This window comes from Mixophyes fleayi, chromosome 4, assembly GCF_038048845.1.
Source record: "Mixophyes fleayi isolate aMixFle1 chromosome 4, aMixFle1.hap1, whole genome shotgun sequence".
Lineage (NCBI taxonomy): Eukaryota > Metazoa > Chordata > Amphibia > Anura > Limnodynastidae > Mixophyes > Mixophyes fleayi.
Window position 1 is genome coordinate 83,931,707 of NC_134405.1, and position 16,467 is coordinate 83,948,173.

General features: G+C 38.6%; 1 protein-coding gene and 1 pseudogene across 1 annotated transcript; one reads left to right on the forward strand and one right to left on the reverse strand.

Annotated features, from left to right (window-relative positions):
- The first annotated feature begins 62 nt into the window (after positions 1-62).
- Positions 63-11,736, forward strand: LYSMD4 (LysM domain containing 4). The gene is made up of 3 exons (XM_075207692.1): positions 63-219; positions 5,636-5,921; positions 7,914-11,736. Exons 2-3 carry the CDS (start codon positions 5,649-5,651, stop codon positions 8,403-8,405), a joined length of 765 nt encoding a protein of 254 aa, XP_075063793.1. The 5' UTR covers positions 63-219; positions 5,636-5,648; the 3' UTR covers positions 8,406-11,736.
- A 1,463-nt stretch (positions 11,737-13,199) lies between these two features.
- On the reverse strand, positions 13,200-13,870 carry LOC142150720 (gametocyte-specific factor 1-like; annotated as a pseudogene).
- Between the last annotated feature and the right edge of the window lie 2,597 nt (positions 13,871-16,467).

The following is a 16,467-nucleotide window of genomic DNA, read 5'->3' on the forward strand; positions in this document are numbered from 1 at the left end:
GCTCGCTCACGGCAGTTCTGAGTTGTGATTGGTTAGATCGCGTTCTTGCTGAAATGTGATTGGCCAAGTATTCATTTTTACTATTCCTAGAGCGAGAGTTGCTGTTTGGGATTTCGCCGATTCCTGGAGCCGAGGACGAGGGAGGGAAGGCGGCTCGGATGGTTGGGACAGTTCGGGGATTTATGGCCCGTTACGTTCTGAAAGGATAACGCGGTACAGGTAATTTACTGTCAATCAAAGGTTTTATGTGACTGAGAAAGCTCCCTATGTACGTCTATGGCCAGCAGCTACACTGTATGAATTACTTTATTTTGCCTTGAAGTCAGTGTTACTGACCCCTCACTGTTTCTGGAGTGTGGCTCATCACTGTCTATTATGGTTTTCAACAAGAAAATGCAAATATCGGGTGTGTTTATGGTGTATAACAGTACTGCTGACAATATGTGGGAATCCCTGCAAAAGGTGAGAAACGTGTTGTGTCACCATCCTGTGGACAGACTGTAGTCTGCAGTACACATATTATTAGAGGATGTCTGCATCAAGCAAGGATACATGGGTTATGGCAGGAGAAATCTATGATTTAATCCTGTTAAACCCTTTGTAAATAAGGCGATGGCCGTTTTACTGCGAAAATGGCAGTTTTCTCTGTTTGCAGGGCATATCGCACCTTTGTAAATGGACACCTAAGGGTGAATTACATTGGTGCTTCCTTATGCATCCCTGCAATTTGCATAGATGCATAATGATTGTCGCCACAATATTTTAATACATAGAACCCTTAAGGGGCTTATGCATTAAAGTGCGATGCGCCATTAAAACGAGAGAAAATAACAATTTTCCCCATTAAATGGTCATCGCAAAACGCATGAAGGGCTTATGGCAGTAGAAATCAAAGACTTCTCCTGTCATAACAGACTTATTGTTTGTCTTCACATCTCAGGATTGTGTTACCCGTCTTTTCCTATGGGATCCTGCTGAAGCCTCCCCGGCTTTGCAGATTGCCTTACTGTGGAAGTGCTATGCACAGCGCTGGGCTGCTGCTAAAAAGGAAAAAATAGATTGCACCAAAGGGGTCACTTGACTGGGGCTCTCAGAGAAGCCCCGATATGGTGTATTTCAGCAGTGCTTAAATATGTATATTTAATGGCACCGCATTATATTAATATATAAACCCCTCAGTATCTGATGAGAGATCTTGACAGTTTACCTTTTAGGTTATTAGTTTACTGTATAGAAGGGTGAATTTCTCATACATAACTGATGCTAATATACACTATTTGGACAAAGGTATTCGGATGCTTGACCATTACACCAACACAGGGGCGCACGAAGGATTTGTGAGGGGGGGGTTTCCTCCGCCCCCGGGGAAAAAAAAAAATCCTAGAGACCTGCCGCGCATGCGCGGCAGCTCCGTTTCAGCTGCACTGTAGTATACAGCAGCCGCGGCGCTGTCAAAGAAGCGTCCGCGGCGGTGCTGTATACAATACAGCACCGTTGCGGACGCTTCTTAGACAGCGCCGCGGCTGCTGTATACTACAGTGCCGACATGTAGGGCACTTTTTAGCTGAGGGGGGGGGGGTTTCTGGAGACCCAGAAACCCCCCCTGCGTGCGCCACTGCAACAGGGACTGTAATGACGACGTATTCAAATACATATACTTTAATATGGAGCTGGTCCCGCCTTCTCAGCGACAGCAGCTTCCACTCTTCTTGGAAGGCTTTCACAAGATGTTGGAATGTTTCTGTGGAAATTTGTGCCCATTCATTCTGTAGAGCATTTATGAGGTCAGGAACTGATGTTGGACCAGAAGGCCTGGCTCTCAATCTCTGTTCCAGTTCATCCCAAAGGTGTTCACTGGGGTTGAGGTCAGGGCTCTGTGGAGGCCAGTGAAGTTCTTCCACACCGAACTCATCAAACCATGCCTTTGTAGTCCTTGCTTTGTGCACTGGGGCACAGTTATGTTGGAGTAGAAAAGGGCCTTCCCCAAACTGTTACCACAAAGTTGGAAGCATAGCATTGTCCAAAATGACTTGGTATGCTGAAGCATTAAGATTTCTCTTCACTGGAGATAAGGGGCCCAGCCCAAAAAACAGCCCCATACCATTATCCCTCCTCCACCAAACTTCACAGTTGGCATAATGCAATAAGGCAGGTAACGTTCTTCCGGCATCCGCCAAACAGAGAAGCGTGATTCGTCACTCCACAGAACACGTTTCCACTGCTCCACAGTCCAGTGTCAGTGTGTTTTACACCACTCCATCAAACGCTTGGCATTGGTCTTGGCGATGTGAGGCTTGCATGCTGCTGCTCTGCCGTGGAAACGGTAATCGTGCGCGGAAAAACAGTTAATACGGTAATTTACTCGCTGGATTTCAGCTCGCAGCTCCCTGAACCGTGAGCTGAAATCCAGCTAGATTTTACCGTATTAACTGTAATAGTTTTAATGCCGCGGGACTTTAACAATTGAATAGGCCCCCTTTGAGTACTTAAGGCAAGTAAAGAGAGAAAGAAAAATTTGTTAATTGAGGCATTCTGTGATTTGATTTATAATATAATTACAACTTTTATTAGTATTCATTAAAAAAAATCTTTTAGATCTGTTACTGAATCATCATAGGTAGCAAAATATTTTAAAGCAATGAAAGTGGAAGAAAGTTATTGTGCAAACATGCTGTTTAAAATAGCAGTGCTAAACTGCTAAGCCACGGTATATGTTTCAAAATCTGATCTCTTGTTATTTATTCAGTATAAGTCTAGTATGAGTACTAATGAATACTAATAAAAGTTGTAATTTTATTATAAATCCAATAACAGAATGACCCAATTAACACATTTAAATCTAAATTCCCTACCACACAAGCATTAACCTACCAACCTACCAGTATATTTCTGGACAGTAAAAGGAAACTGAAGCACCTGGAGGAAACCTGTGCAAATATGGGGAGAACATATAAATTCCACACATAGGGTGTTCTAGTTGATATAGGACCCATAGTCCCAGTGTTGTGAATAGCAGTCATTTCATTTTCAATACTGATAAAATTTGGTTAGTGGTTTCAATCACAATCTTCACACCAAATTGTTGCTCCACTCAACTCTAATATTCTGTAAATAGTAGTCTTTATATAAATGTATTTATTGTATAGCTAAAAATAGCACTTTATACACTCTTTTGTGAAACTACTAGCAAGTGTGTGTTTTAAAATATTTTAAATGATAAAATACTGCTTAGAGCTTTGTTGCAAAAACACAAGCAGTCAGCACTCTACTGGAAAATGCATAATTTTATATTGAGAGTGTATACTTGTTTATGTAATCCCCTCCTATTATCTAGTGCTGTACAATCAGTGAGTGACTTTTTTCAATTCACATCAGTTCCTGCCACAGTGCAGCTTGTAATCTAAATTTGCTTACAAATACACACGCATATATAGTAAAGTATCAATAAAAAGTATTCACCCCTTTTGGCATATTGAAATATTTTTAATTTCTTGCATCATTGATTTAAAATGGATTTATTTAGAGAAAATACTGTAATGTGAACTAATATTTTCTAAATTATGCTTAAATAAACCTTGCAGCATTCGGTTGTCTTCAAAGGTGAATATTTGGCGTCCTCCTGGGTACATCTAAAGTGTTATCATTTTTTTTTTATTTAAATACCCTTATCTGCGAGTGGTCCAACAGTTGGTTAGGTCTGTGGTTTTCATCATCAAATGTTTTAAAGAACTCCAGTCAGGTAGGATATAAGAAAATTTCAAAGTCCAATTATGTCCCCAGATAAGTTCATAAGATGGAGAATATGGCACAACTGTGAATTTGCCTAGAACAGGCAGTTTTCCAAAATTCAACATCTGCGAAAAAAAACACTTGTTGGGAGGCCCTTTAGCAGCTAACAAAGTTAGTTTTCCATAACTGAAATGGGAGGAACTGCATTGGGACAAGTAACTGGGCACTTCATAAATCTGCAGGTTTTGGGAGGGTTTTGGGAGGGTAAAAAAAATAAAATCATTGATGATGAAAACTCACAAGAAAAGTTGCTTAGAGATTGCGAGTATGACACAACGTGCGTCCCTGCCCTTAATCATGAAATCACTATTACACACAAGATGCGACACACAAATGGACTTATGTCTGAAGATGAATCAGGACCTATATATTTTATAACCATTTCCAGTATTAAAGGTTTAGAAACTCTAAACCATTACCTTATATAAAAAAGGGGTCTTGCTTTGAGCTAGATTTGAAGTATTTATGTAATGTAAAATAGCATATCCTGTACACAACACAGGAACTTTACACATAATCATAAATTAGATCTGTTTGTATTTGAGTGTTTGTGGCCATTAACTAGCTTATTGTTGTATAATTTTGTTACAGGGTGTTTAGTATATATCTATGAACTCATATTAGCTTATAGGACCCTTTCCAAAATTGTGATATTGCAGATGATATTCCATTATACTAGGGGTCACTGCTATCCCTAGGAGGGCTACCAGATGAACTGTCATAGTCATGTAGTAATTATAAATCATGTCTATTCTGGAAAACCGTCCAAAAACATTTGGTTGTTTTAATACTATAAATATAATTCTACCCTTTGTATATAAAAATTCAGATATTTTTTTGACTCATTCATTCTTTATTTCATGTTTATAACATTGACATGTGGGTAATGTCCAATGAGTCACTCTTCTAAAAGTATTACACTACTGGCTTTGGTTACATGGAATTCTGCCATCTGCATTCAAACCACAGGTGCAGTAATGCTCTGCGGTGACACGCTTACATGTTCACGTCGTTGTACAAGGCCATGTCAGTGATCATTTACTGATAAGTTATGTGCTCAGGAAATGTCAACAAAACTGACATTGTCTCAGCTTGTAACAAATCTATAAAACTACACTTGTGGAAAAACCATTTATAAATATGTTATCATTTTACAAAGTTAACCTTAACCCTGAAATAGCTTCCACACAGAACTTTAAACTGAAGAGTTGGCATTTGCCTTAATGGTGTAAAGTCTGGTCTCAGAATTTATCGCTGCTGCACTGTATACTTTGGTCCAAACATTCAGCACTTTAAATCTATTCTTATACAGCATTGAACAATACTGGTCTGTGTTCTGTTAAGATGGGCCTTGGAGTTTGCAAAAATATTTGTGGTTGCTCATTGATGTGTACAACAGATAAAGAAAGCGGCCATACATCAAAGTTTAGTTTTCTCTTTAATTTGCTTACATGTAGAATGTCTCATCACTTATCTTCATCTTGCTGTATACCACGCAATGTTTCTGCCCTCTCTTTTTACAAATAATGGTGTTTCATGTGTTTGGCCTTCATGTGATATGGCTGGATTTACATCCAATTTGGCCAAACATTTGGGTGGCGAGATGAGGGAGGATTGTAGTTGTTCTTGGACATGTTGGTCGGTGGAGCTATCACACTTGGTGATTTCAGGACAATTAGCCAAAAGAAGATACACTTTAAAAAGTAATTTGAATGTACTATTATAACGAATAAGCTTTCCTTGCATGTGTTAGTTTGATGAAGGGACTCCTGTTCCTAACAACACTGTTTTAATAAACACCAATCTTACTCATGTTTAATAATGTAATATTGCATTGCTCATCCAGCGCTCTTCTGACCATGCGTTTGAAAAAGGGTCCGTCTCACTCCTTCCATCCACCAACTGGAATCCATTCATCTCAGGGAAGCAGTGTATACACATTTTCTAATGGGTCAGCTGATCTTGATGGCTCCTCAGAAGAGGAGCTTGATATCATGGAGCTCCGAACGCGGGGTGGAGAGCATCAGCGACAGAACACCTCCCGAGAGAAGGTTGGCGATATTATTCTATTGGAGCGCGCCATCACAGAGAATGACAACCTCTACAAGTTGGCATTGCAGTACGGCTGCAAGGTAATAACTGATGGCAACATTACCCTCCGTATATATCTCTAATATTACTTTATGGAATGAACACAAGATAAGTTATGTCTTTTACCAGCTATACAGATATGAAAAGTAAATACACCCTGTGATTTAGCAGCAATAACTTTCTGTTTGAGTTTTGTCTCTTAAATTATATTTGTAAAATTCTGGCCCACTTCTCTTTACCTTCGGCTCATGTTTGAGGCCATTGTTTTATACACAGCAGTTTTAAGGTCCCACCTCCACAATGGGGTTAGATTTGGACTTTGACTTAGCCATTTCAAAACCGTTATTCTTTTCTTTTACAAATATTCAGGTGTGCTTAGGATTATTGTCCTGATGCATGATGAATCTTGAAGCTTCAGTTGTTGGATAGATGTCCTCACATTTCCCTCTAGCATACTTCGGTATAAAGATGCGTTCATGGTGGTCGTAGTGATTGCAACGTGTCCAGGACATGTGGCAGCATTACAACCTCAAACAATAAACTCTCCACTTCCATACTTGATCATGGGATGAGGTTATTGTATTGGTTTTAATTTTCAGTCTCTTTCTGATTGGTAGGGTTATGCACTTTAACATTTACATTGTTGACAGAGATTTGTAGATCCCTGGATGTAGCTCCTCAGTCGTCAGTGTTCTTTATTTGTATATATATTTCTCACTGTAGAATGATGAAGTTTAATTTATTTGGAAATGGCTGAGGTCCTACAGTTATATAGAGGTGATAGAACTTCCTGATCATTAAGTAAGGGAGTGCACTTAATTAGCAGCCCTGGGCTAAAGTTACCTTCTTTATTGCTATGGAATGAATGATTTTTGTGTTTAATAAATAATGACCAAGTAAAATATTTTGCCTCATGAGATTTACCAAATCTTAGGAATTTGTGAGGACTAAGTGGCTGTTGATTATGTCTGAACATATAAAAACACAGATTTGAAAGAGGGTATACTTTTCTACATTATCGTACACACATCCCTAAAACATATTGACAGAACATATAACTGCAGGTGAAAACAAGATGGGTAATATGTCCCAATCCCAGCAATTCAATGTCTTTCTGCATTAGGAAGTTTTTTAGTGAGAAAATCCATTGTATTATTTAAAATAGGGTGTAATCCACTACATGCAATTTAAGGTGCTATTAAAGGGCAACTGACATAAAAAATATTTTTCCCTCACCATAGGTATTCTAAAAGTAAACTGTACTCCTGTCCTTGTGCCTATGTATCCTATTCCAGCTCTCCTCTACCTACAACAGTGTTTCTCAACTCCAGTCCTCAGGACCCCCCCTACATGTTTTCCATATCTCCTTGCTGGAGCACAGGTGTAGTCATTACTGACTGACACAGTGTAGCAGGTGGTATAATTATTTCACTGGTCACCTGGCAATCTTACACTGTTAGAGGGTCCTGAAAACTGGAGGTGAGAAACACTGACCTACAATGAAGTGACTGATTCTCTAAGGTGTTGACCATCCGCTCCTTCTTCAGTATTATGAGCTCTATGTAGCAGCAGCCTAATGTATATGACCGTGCTATTATAGTGTGCTATATTGAGGCTGGGGCAGCTGGGTAGTCCGTCAAACACGTGAGTGCCCAGAGCTGTCAGGTCGTTGTTATGCAGAGGAGAGCAGGGAGTCCATACTGTCCACATTAAGACCAGTGCATGGATAAGGATATGGTAGGGGTGGGGTGGGGTACAGGTGTAAAAATATCAAACTGTGTAACCAAAGGGTGAGGGGAAAAAAGCATTTTATAGGAGTTCATTTTTTTTTTTCTCTAATAGTCATACACTCATAACCTATTATGTTGCTGAGTATATTCATATTTGACAATTATGTTTAGAATTGCTCTAAATAATTATTTCCACTGCAGCTTGTATATATAATAACACAGATATCTGTGTCTTTCTATGTATTTATTTATTTAAAATGTATTTATCATTATTTTTTATGCTTTTATTTCGGTTTCTTTTAGGTTGCTGATATTAAGAGAGTAAACAACTTCCTTACGGAGCAGGATATGTATGCCTTGAAGATTATTAAGATCCCAGTTAAGGTTCATGGGATTTTTACAGAACAGCATGAACAGTCAAAAACACACAAAGGCCAATTTGTCTGTTCAGAAGACATTGTGAGTGAGTCTGTTAGCTCTACCGAAAATAGAGACTTCACACTGTACTTCCAGAAGATAGATCAGAACATTGAGGCAGCCGCTCAGACCCAGGACCTTCTTAGTGAGTCTTTGGACACTGGTACAGACAGCCTTCGGGTTTCTCCTATACCAAGGCATAAAGACCCCACTTCAGGGGCAGATTGTGGTATACGATGGTGGAATGCCGTTGTTATTATGCTTTTAATTGGGATTGTGCTACCAGTATTTTATATTCTCTACTATGAAACTCGTAAATCCCCGGAGAAATCACACGCTGCAAATATCACAAGTACTATTATGCCAAATATAAGATGAGAGATGATGAATGGACTACTGAGAAGCCTACAGGATATACAGATACCTCAGGACAGAAGAGGCTGAGATGTGAAAAAGGGACGGTATCCTTCAATCCCAAGGATAGGATTAGTTTGCCTGTCGCCTTACATCCTGCTGGTGACAGAAACAATATAACTATACGATGGATGAGCAAAGTGCTGGAGTTCAGGGTTCACCCTTAACCATCATCAGAGCTCCATCATTCTTTATAAGCAGGACATGGTTAGGGCGAGATCGTTAAGTTTTTTTGTTTTGTTTTTTTTTAAGGTTGGCAAAATGTTGCCAATAAATAATCACAAACTTGCCATTGAAAGGGTTTGTGATACCCATCTGCCAAAATCCATGCCTTGTGTTTCCTTCTGCTTATTTTAGCATCACTCTGAAATCCACTTCTTAAAAGAACTAACTTTGAGAACTAGTATTGAATAGTGGTGCATATGTTTATTAAATGCTAATATAATCCTCCGTGATCTCAAGTTTATGTAGCAGCTCATACCAGACCCCATACATGCTATGTTGTGGTTTGTGAATTTTTATGCCCATTAATCTGTAATACTTGTGTGTTTACATTTTCAGATTTTTGCAAGATGATTCCTTTTTACCTTTTTTATTATTTTCTTGTACCATTACTGCTTAAATTTGCACAAGGGGATATATTTTTATATATTCCAGTGGAATAGAAATAATAACTCTAGAAATGTGGCTCTTCGTGAAATTTTTTTATTTTTTTATTTATTAGAATTTTTTTATTCTGGTAAGTGTTTACAGGATGGGCATATTAAGTTGTCTATTGAAATTAAGTCAAATACTACATTATAATTTGCATATTTAAATAAATCAGGAGGCTTAAAGGGTAATTCTTCTGTAATTTTAGTTTTCGAAAAAACGAAAATGTCCAGTACACGAATATAATATCAAATGAGGATTAGGATTCTGTTGAAGCTAAAAAAATCCCTACACCTGAATCCCTAGTTTATGCTGCATACTAGTTTGGAAAAGCATCAGGAAGACAGCATTCATTTGGGTGGGATGGGTGTTCTATTTTGTACTGATAGCATAAGGCAGTGAAGGACTAATATAAAAATCTCTACTGCCTAGGAAATCATCCAGATAATTCTAAAAGAGCAAGCAAGAAATTAATTTAATATTTTTTGAGCTGAATAATATCCATGACCTAGCTGGTATTCTTATACTGTGCTAAATATATCCACCATTCTTTCACTCCTCTGTAGCAGGGTGCTATGTTAGCCGGGAGGTGCCTCCCTTACTAAGCAGGCAGAGTTGGAGTGACAGCTTTGCTAACTTGATGTGTAGAAGTGCACTGTGTGGATTGGCTGATTCATGCACAGGCTCTGGGCAAGTGATATTGCAGTAACTGATATCGGCTTTTTTGAATTGTATGAGACTCCATTAGAATAATGTTCTCAATAGGGAGAGTGTCTTCAGCTGTCTGTAGTGGAGTGGGAAGGTAATTCTTTACTAATGTACTCTACCTCAGTAGTATTTAAACATTTTCATTGTGGGGTTTAGTGGTCCTTTAAGCGAGTATACCATTGCCTTGTTTTACCCAACTGGAGCCATAATGAATTGCTGAATATGTTTCTGTTTTGGGGCAGGCATGGGGTCGTTCATTGCAGTAGTTGAATATGTATTTTGCCTACACAGTTATTTAACTTCAAAGTATTATTTATTTTCTGCCCACCTCTCCCAGAAGTGCCTGCAAAATACTCCATGTTCTTAACATTTGCATTGTATAAAATCTAAAGCATGTTTTCACATGGGATCTCCTTTTAGGTTTCACATTCTGGTAATGTTTTATTCCTCAGGAAATTTATGTTCCAAAATTGTTGCTATAGACCAGTGTTTCTCAGGACCCTAACAGTACATGTTTCCAGGTGAGAGGGGAAATAATTTTACCACCTGTGGATCTGTTACAATGTGTCACAGTAATGAATACACCTGTGCTAAAGCAAGGAGATAGGGAAAACATGCACTGTTAGAGTCCTGAGTATCAGGTTTAAGAAACACTGCTAAAGACGTTTCCAAGTCAGATGTCCACTGTTTTTATTTTCACTCCCCTGACCAAAGCAATTACATTGTTTGCTATGGTGCGATTGGTGTTAAAGCAAAACCTCTTATCCCCAGTTTCGACAGCACGGTTATGATGTTATACCTCTTACAGACCGCCTACTAACTGTAATATCTTCTGTAATGGTCTGAATTTATTTCAAGATTTAATTATTAAAGGTAATACTACAGGAATGTACAAACTAACCTTATTATCAACACCAGGCTTATATTCTAAAGGGTATCTTCACATAAATGTATTATAATTTAACATAATGTATGGGTGAAGGGACTTCCCTTTTGCTGCGGTCCTTTTCATACACACACCTGCGTAACAACCCAACAAAGGCTGAGATTTGGGACATTCCCTGGATGCTAGGATCCCAAATGCTGAAGTGGAACACGGACTGGTAAGTAAAACTTTTTTAAAGCCACTTTCACCCACCCATTATATTAATGTTGAGATACCTTTTGAAGTATCAAAAAATACAACCAAGCCTGTAGGGGGATTGTAGAAACATTGAGGTTTTCATTTGATAGAATTATAATTAATTTGTCAATAACATATATATCTGGAATTGTTTTATCACCGTTTGAGATTGCTGATATCCTTAACCATTTGGTTGATTTATATGTTATGCACAAACTATGTCTGTTAATTCATGAGTTGCAACTCGCATTGATGTTTATATTAATAAATGGTCATTCCATATATTGATGCTTATTAGCCATTATCAGTCACAAGCGCCCAGGGAACCACAAATTGTATTGCCTACAGGGTTGAGCTACCCTTTATCCTACCAACTTTACCTTGTCCCCTTTACCTGCTATCCTGTTCCCAATCCCCTTCCCAAGTGGCAGCTACTACACACCACTACATAGGGAGCGCTGATTCTACCCCATCATCATTAACATATATGTAGTGGCTGGCTGACTAAATGCGCTTACCGTCTCTCCGGGATGTCTGGAAGATGGAGATTGATTATAGCAGTCCTTGACCTTAGTGCCACACAAGCTCCAATGCAATATTCAGGAAACATATTCAATTAGCCACGCAGTGCCTCCAGAATGGTAGCTATGTAACATCGCTGATTTCTCTTTGCGCCCTCCTTGGAGGTGCTAGGAGAAACCTGCAACGTTGTGGTCCTGTAGTACCTCCAAATGTGCACAGCCTAATGAATATGCCCCACAGTTTGCAATGCAAGAAAATGAACATCATGTGTGATATTTGGAAAAACATTAAAAAAACAAAATAAATAAAACATTTCTTTGTTTCATTTTGGAGAAAAACCAAAACGTTTGTTTTTGAAATAGAAAGAAACTGACCTTTCAAAAATTCAAACATGTTACAATTTGAAAGATTATTTTTTTCTCTAATAACTACAGAAATAATTCAAACTTTCATACGCTTTTGTTCAAATGGTTTTCTTCGAATGTGGTCTTTAAACTTTACCTTGGCGTGAGCTAATCAGGATGGAAAGAGAAGGGGTGGGATGGATTCCGTCCTACAAAACGGTACATATTTGTTTAAGGGAGGTATATCACAGGTGCTCTCAAATGGCAGCAAAAACCTGCCTGCTGTGATGCATTAAAATCAATGTGCAATGTTGCTGCTATGTCACACGAGCACCTATTGCTTTTAATGTGTGTGCTTTCTGAGAGTCGGGAATGCTTGTGGGGCACGCAAACAGAATTCCCACTGATTTCAATACGTTACTCCCAGTAATTGAGATAGCCCTTAGCCTACAAACAATTTCTATCTACTACAACAAATCTGCCTGGTGCATAAACAAGTTCTTTGTGAATTTTCAGCAACATGTGTAAAAAAAAAAAAAAAAAAAAAAAAAAGAAAAAGCAGTATTTTATAATATGAAGAGAAGTTTAGCTGTATTCTTCTATAAATGTTTCTCTTACACTTGCGGGGTTTTGGAATGTTAAATGGGAGAGGTGTAATATTTATACTATTTTACACTGCACCATTTGTGAACTACGGATCACTCACTTTTGTTGCTGGTAAATTCAGCCAATCCCTGTTATTGGTTGACCAAAAGAAAGAAATAGAACATACATCAGTAAAGTTACTCATTGCCTGGTTTAAATAAACAACCAAGTTCTTGGATATTACAACTAAATGCTCAATGCTATAACTTACAAGCTCCAAACAAGATTGCCATACAAACTAACACAGAAAGGGGCACAGATTTGTGGTATGATTTGTGTTATTTAACCCCAAACATGTAACACTTATTCTCACTGGTGCAAAGCTGAACGTCACCTCTCAATGACTGTGCATTAACACTTTAAAGGAAATACACTGCTCATACTCAGTTGATGGCTTTCAAAATGGAAGGAAGGGGAAATGCAATTTTGAAGTACATTTAACAAAGTTTATAAACCTGTCCCAATGTTAGCAGGACCCTCTGTAACCAGCTTATTCACTGTCATGCAATGGGGTTCTTCCAGAGCAACAAAAAAGATCTTCATTGATGAAAAGCATTGGATCTCCTGAAATACAGTAACCTCTCTAGAACCTTCGCACAGAACTAAAAGTTAGAATAACATCAACTCAAAGTACCAGAGGAAGATCAACCTGGTTCTCATATACGTCTGTAAAGTGCATCGATACAAATACGGACTCAGGCCTTATTATTTATTTGCCATGACAGCACATAGGGAAGATATTTAGAAGCAAGACTATTTTTTGAATCAATTAAAGTAACAACTGAGTACAGGCTAAGAAGGTACCTCCCACATGAATGTAGACCTACTATGACTCTGTAAATCTTCATCCCAGTCCTCATAACACGGGGGAGAGTGCCATTGCCTTGGGCTTCCATCTCTCTTGTACATGCACTTTTCATAAAAAATGTATTTTTCAATGCAGCGCTTATCACATCAAGGAATAAGGAAACTGTTCTCTCTTAAGGGAACCATATGACGGGAATTGAAAGGGCAGGTGCCAAACTGATTGGTGAATTCATGGCGATTCTTCTTGCACTTTATCAGGTGATAAGGAAAATGACTAACTCTTATTTGATGGTTGGAATCATATGAACACTGCAAGTCTCTGTCTTGTGGGTCAAAGACTTGCATCTCCTGCTCTAAAATCTTTGCTTCTTTCCTCTTCTTCTCTTTTGAGAGAAGGGGCTATCCATTAAGTTTTATTTTTTTGAAAGCTGTTGACCACCTTTTCTTTATCCTTAACATATTTGTTCTAATGGGTCATAAAGTGCATTCTCAACTCTGTTCCATGGACTTGTGCTCAGCATTAAATGGACAGATGACATAATCCATGTGTTTCTGGTGTCCGCAGCCTCTGCCTGCTCCTGCTGTGCAGCCCAGCTTCTCTCTCACTCGTTCCTCCCTCATAAACATTATTTCTGTGCAAGATGAAACTTTATCGGCTCTCTTTCCTCTACTCATACAACTGAAATTGCCACTAAATAGTAAAATCTGAATCTATAAGTGATGTTACTTTTATATACAGTTTTTTGTCTATTTAGAACAGTAACCCACATTTTCTCAGAAAAGTGTAAGACTGTTTTCTCCAAGAATGACAATAAAATTACAAAGGGTATAAAAGAGTCTATAACTTGTATACATATAATCACTGTTTTTTTTTTTTTTGTAAGAAAAAAGGTGCCGGAACTCACATCACGTAGTCAATCACTGTACACACATGTCCGTTGTGTAACGCAACATAATGGTCGCCGTCTGCAGTAAGCACTCAGCGCGCGACCACATGACCAATCACAAGCCGAGCAGCGCCATCACAACCAGTACTGACAAAGTATGCATTCATCAGACTTTACACACAAGCAGCCCGCATGCACTGTTTTAATGATTTTGCCTCCGGCCTGCTAAGCTGGATAGGGCGATTCAAGTCCACGTGGAACAAACATCAAATGTTCAAAAGTTACTTTTTAAACTTGGAAAATCCGTTAAAGGTGGCGGAACTCAGTTCCGGTGAGTTCTATAACAAAAAAAGCACTGCATATAATACAGCATTGTACAAAAAAACCGTGTTGCTCCCTGCATTGGAAAGGTACAATGTGCAAGCCGTAGTATAAAATAACATTAGACAGGAGCCGCGTCCTCGCATCGCTCCCTTAATACCAGCAATGTAACTGTCGCCCCTTTAAGTGACGACCATCACAGTGCCGGCTTGTTCTGATGTCTGCTTTTATACCAAATCTGCTGAAAATCTTGTGTGTAACTCTCAGTAAGTCTGCATTTTTTACATGTCAGGATTACACCAGTCTGCATTCTCAGGTCGCTGTAATAGTTGGAATGGTGGTAGTCACACTAATAACTACCACCGCATCTGGCACTGAAGAGGGTGGGATCAAGGAGGAGTCCAGATAATTACTATTGGGTAGTGGAAGTACTTCTTAAACATATTTACATGGCCAGGGGGATACAGTACATCCCTGACATTTTTACAAAATGCATTTTTTGAGGATCACCAGTCTACAAGTTTAGAGTCTCTTTGGTGCATCTCGTAAGAATAGATCTTCTAAATAAAGAGTGGAAGCTGTTAAATAAGTGTCAATCCAGTCCTAAGAGGCTTGATCGCATGCATCCTATAGAAGATATGGAAACTGAAGTGGTATTCAGTATCTAAGGTTGATGCTGCTGTAGTGAATTTCTCAGCTATAACTACTATTCCATTGGAGGATGGGGTTCCAATAAAAGATCCAATGGACAGAAATATTTAGAAATGTTTTCAGAAATGTCATGTTTCTTCAGGGACTGCAATTAAGGCTGGAGAGCCTCTGGCTCCGCCGCCCTTAGAATTCGGACTGATACTTTCTATAAGGATGTTCAGCAACAGTTTTAATAGAGGATATTTACTCAAAAGTATAGAGGTGAGGAAAAAAGTTATTTTTTTTGTGAGGCTTCATTTGAATCGATCACCCTTTATGCCAGGAGTGTGGCTTTGGCAGTGGCATGTAGGAGAGAGCCCTTGGGCTGCAGATATATCCCTAAAGAGAAAATTAAAAGAGACACTCCATGAAAATACCTTCTGTTTTGGGTCTTGTGGGTTGATGAACAGAGTAAAAATAGCTGTGCTAAAATTATTTTGGTGGGGAGGTACCAATAGAGGAAATAAAATAATAAAAAAAAAAACAATCAAAAGTTTTTCTAAAAATAAAGTGATATACATGGCAAACATGAACAGTGTCCAAAATTATTAGGTCTTTAAAGTTTGCTTAATCAATTGTGTTGTTTTTTTTTGTTTTGTTTTTTATATATAAATACCAGCGGATGAGAACCAAGGAATGTAAAGGTAGAGGACAAAGTGGGGGCGGGTTGGTCATGCTCTGGTGGAAGCATGAAAAGATAAAATGATATTGTTGGTGAAGGCAGCTAATGAAAAAGCGAGGGGCAAGCAAATGTTATTGTGTGTTGTCCAGGGCTAAAATACATTTCCCCCAAGTTCAAGTCATTAAATACTTTCATAATAGAACAGAACATATCACCACTTGCCATTAACATACCTTATTGTAACAAGAAGGTGCTCCTCCAATGACATATCTCATCTCATATTACTGTACATTAGAGATAACAGTGGTCTGAAGATATCCAGGATTAATTAAAAGATGTCCACATGTCATAGAAGTGAAATCATTACATTTCTCAGGGTAAGATCTCACATCAGAATACTCTTCAGTTACTGAGATGTAAGGGAATGTGCCTAATATTTTTGGCGTATTGGTGCCGACATTTTCCTACTCAGAAGCAGCATGATCTATACCAGTGTTGGCTAACCTGTGACACGCCATGTGTTGTGAAACTACAAGTCCCAGCATACCCTTCCAGCAATAAGCTGCTATATATTGACAAAGTATGCTGGGACTTGTAGTTTCACAACACCTGGAGTGTCACGGGTTAGCCAACACTGATCTATACTAACATTGCCATATGCCTGGGTTTACTTTTTCAGCTCACAACATTACCAATCTCACTCTCA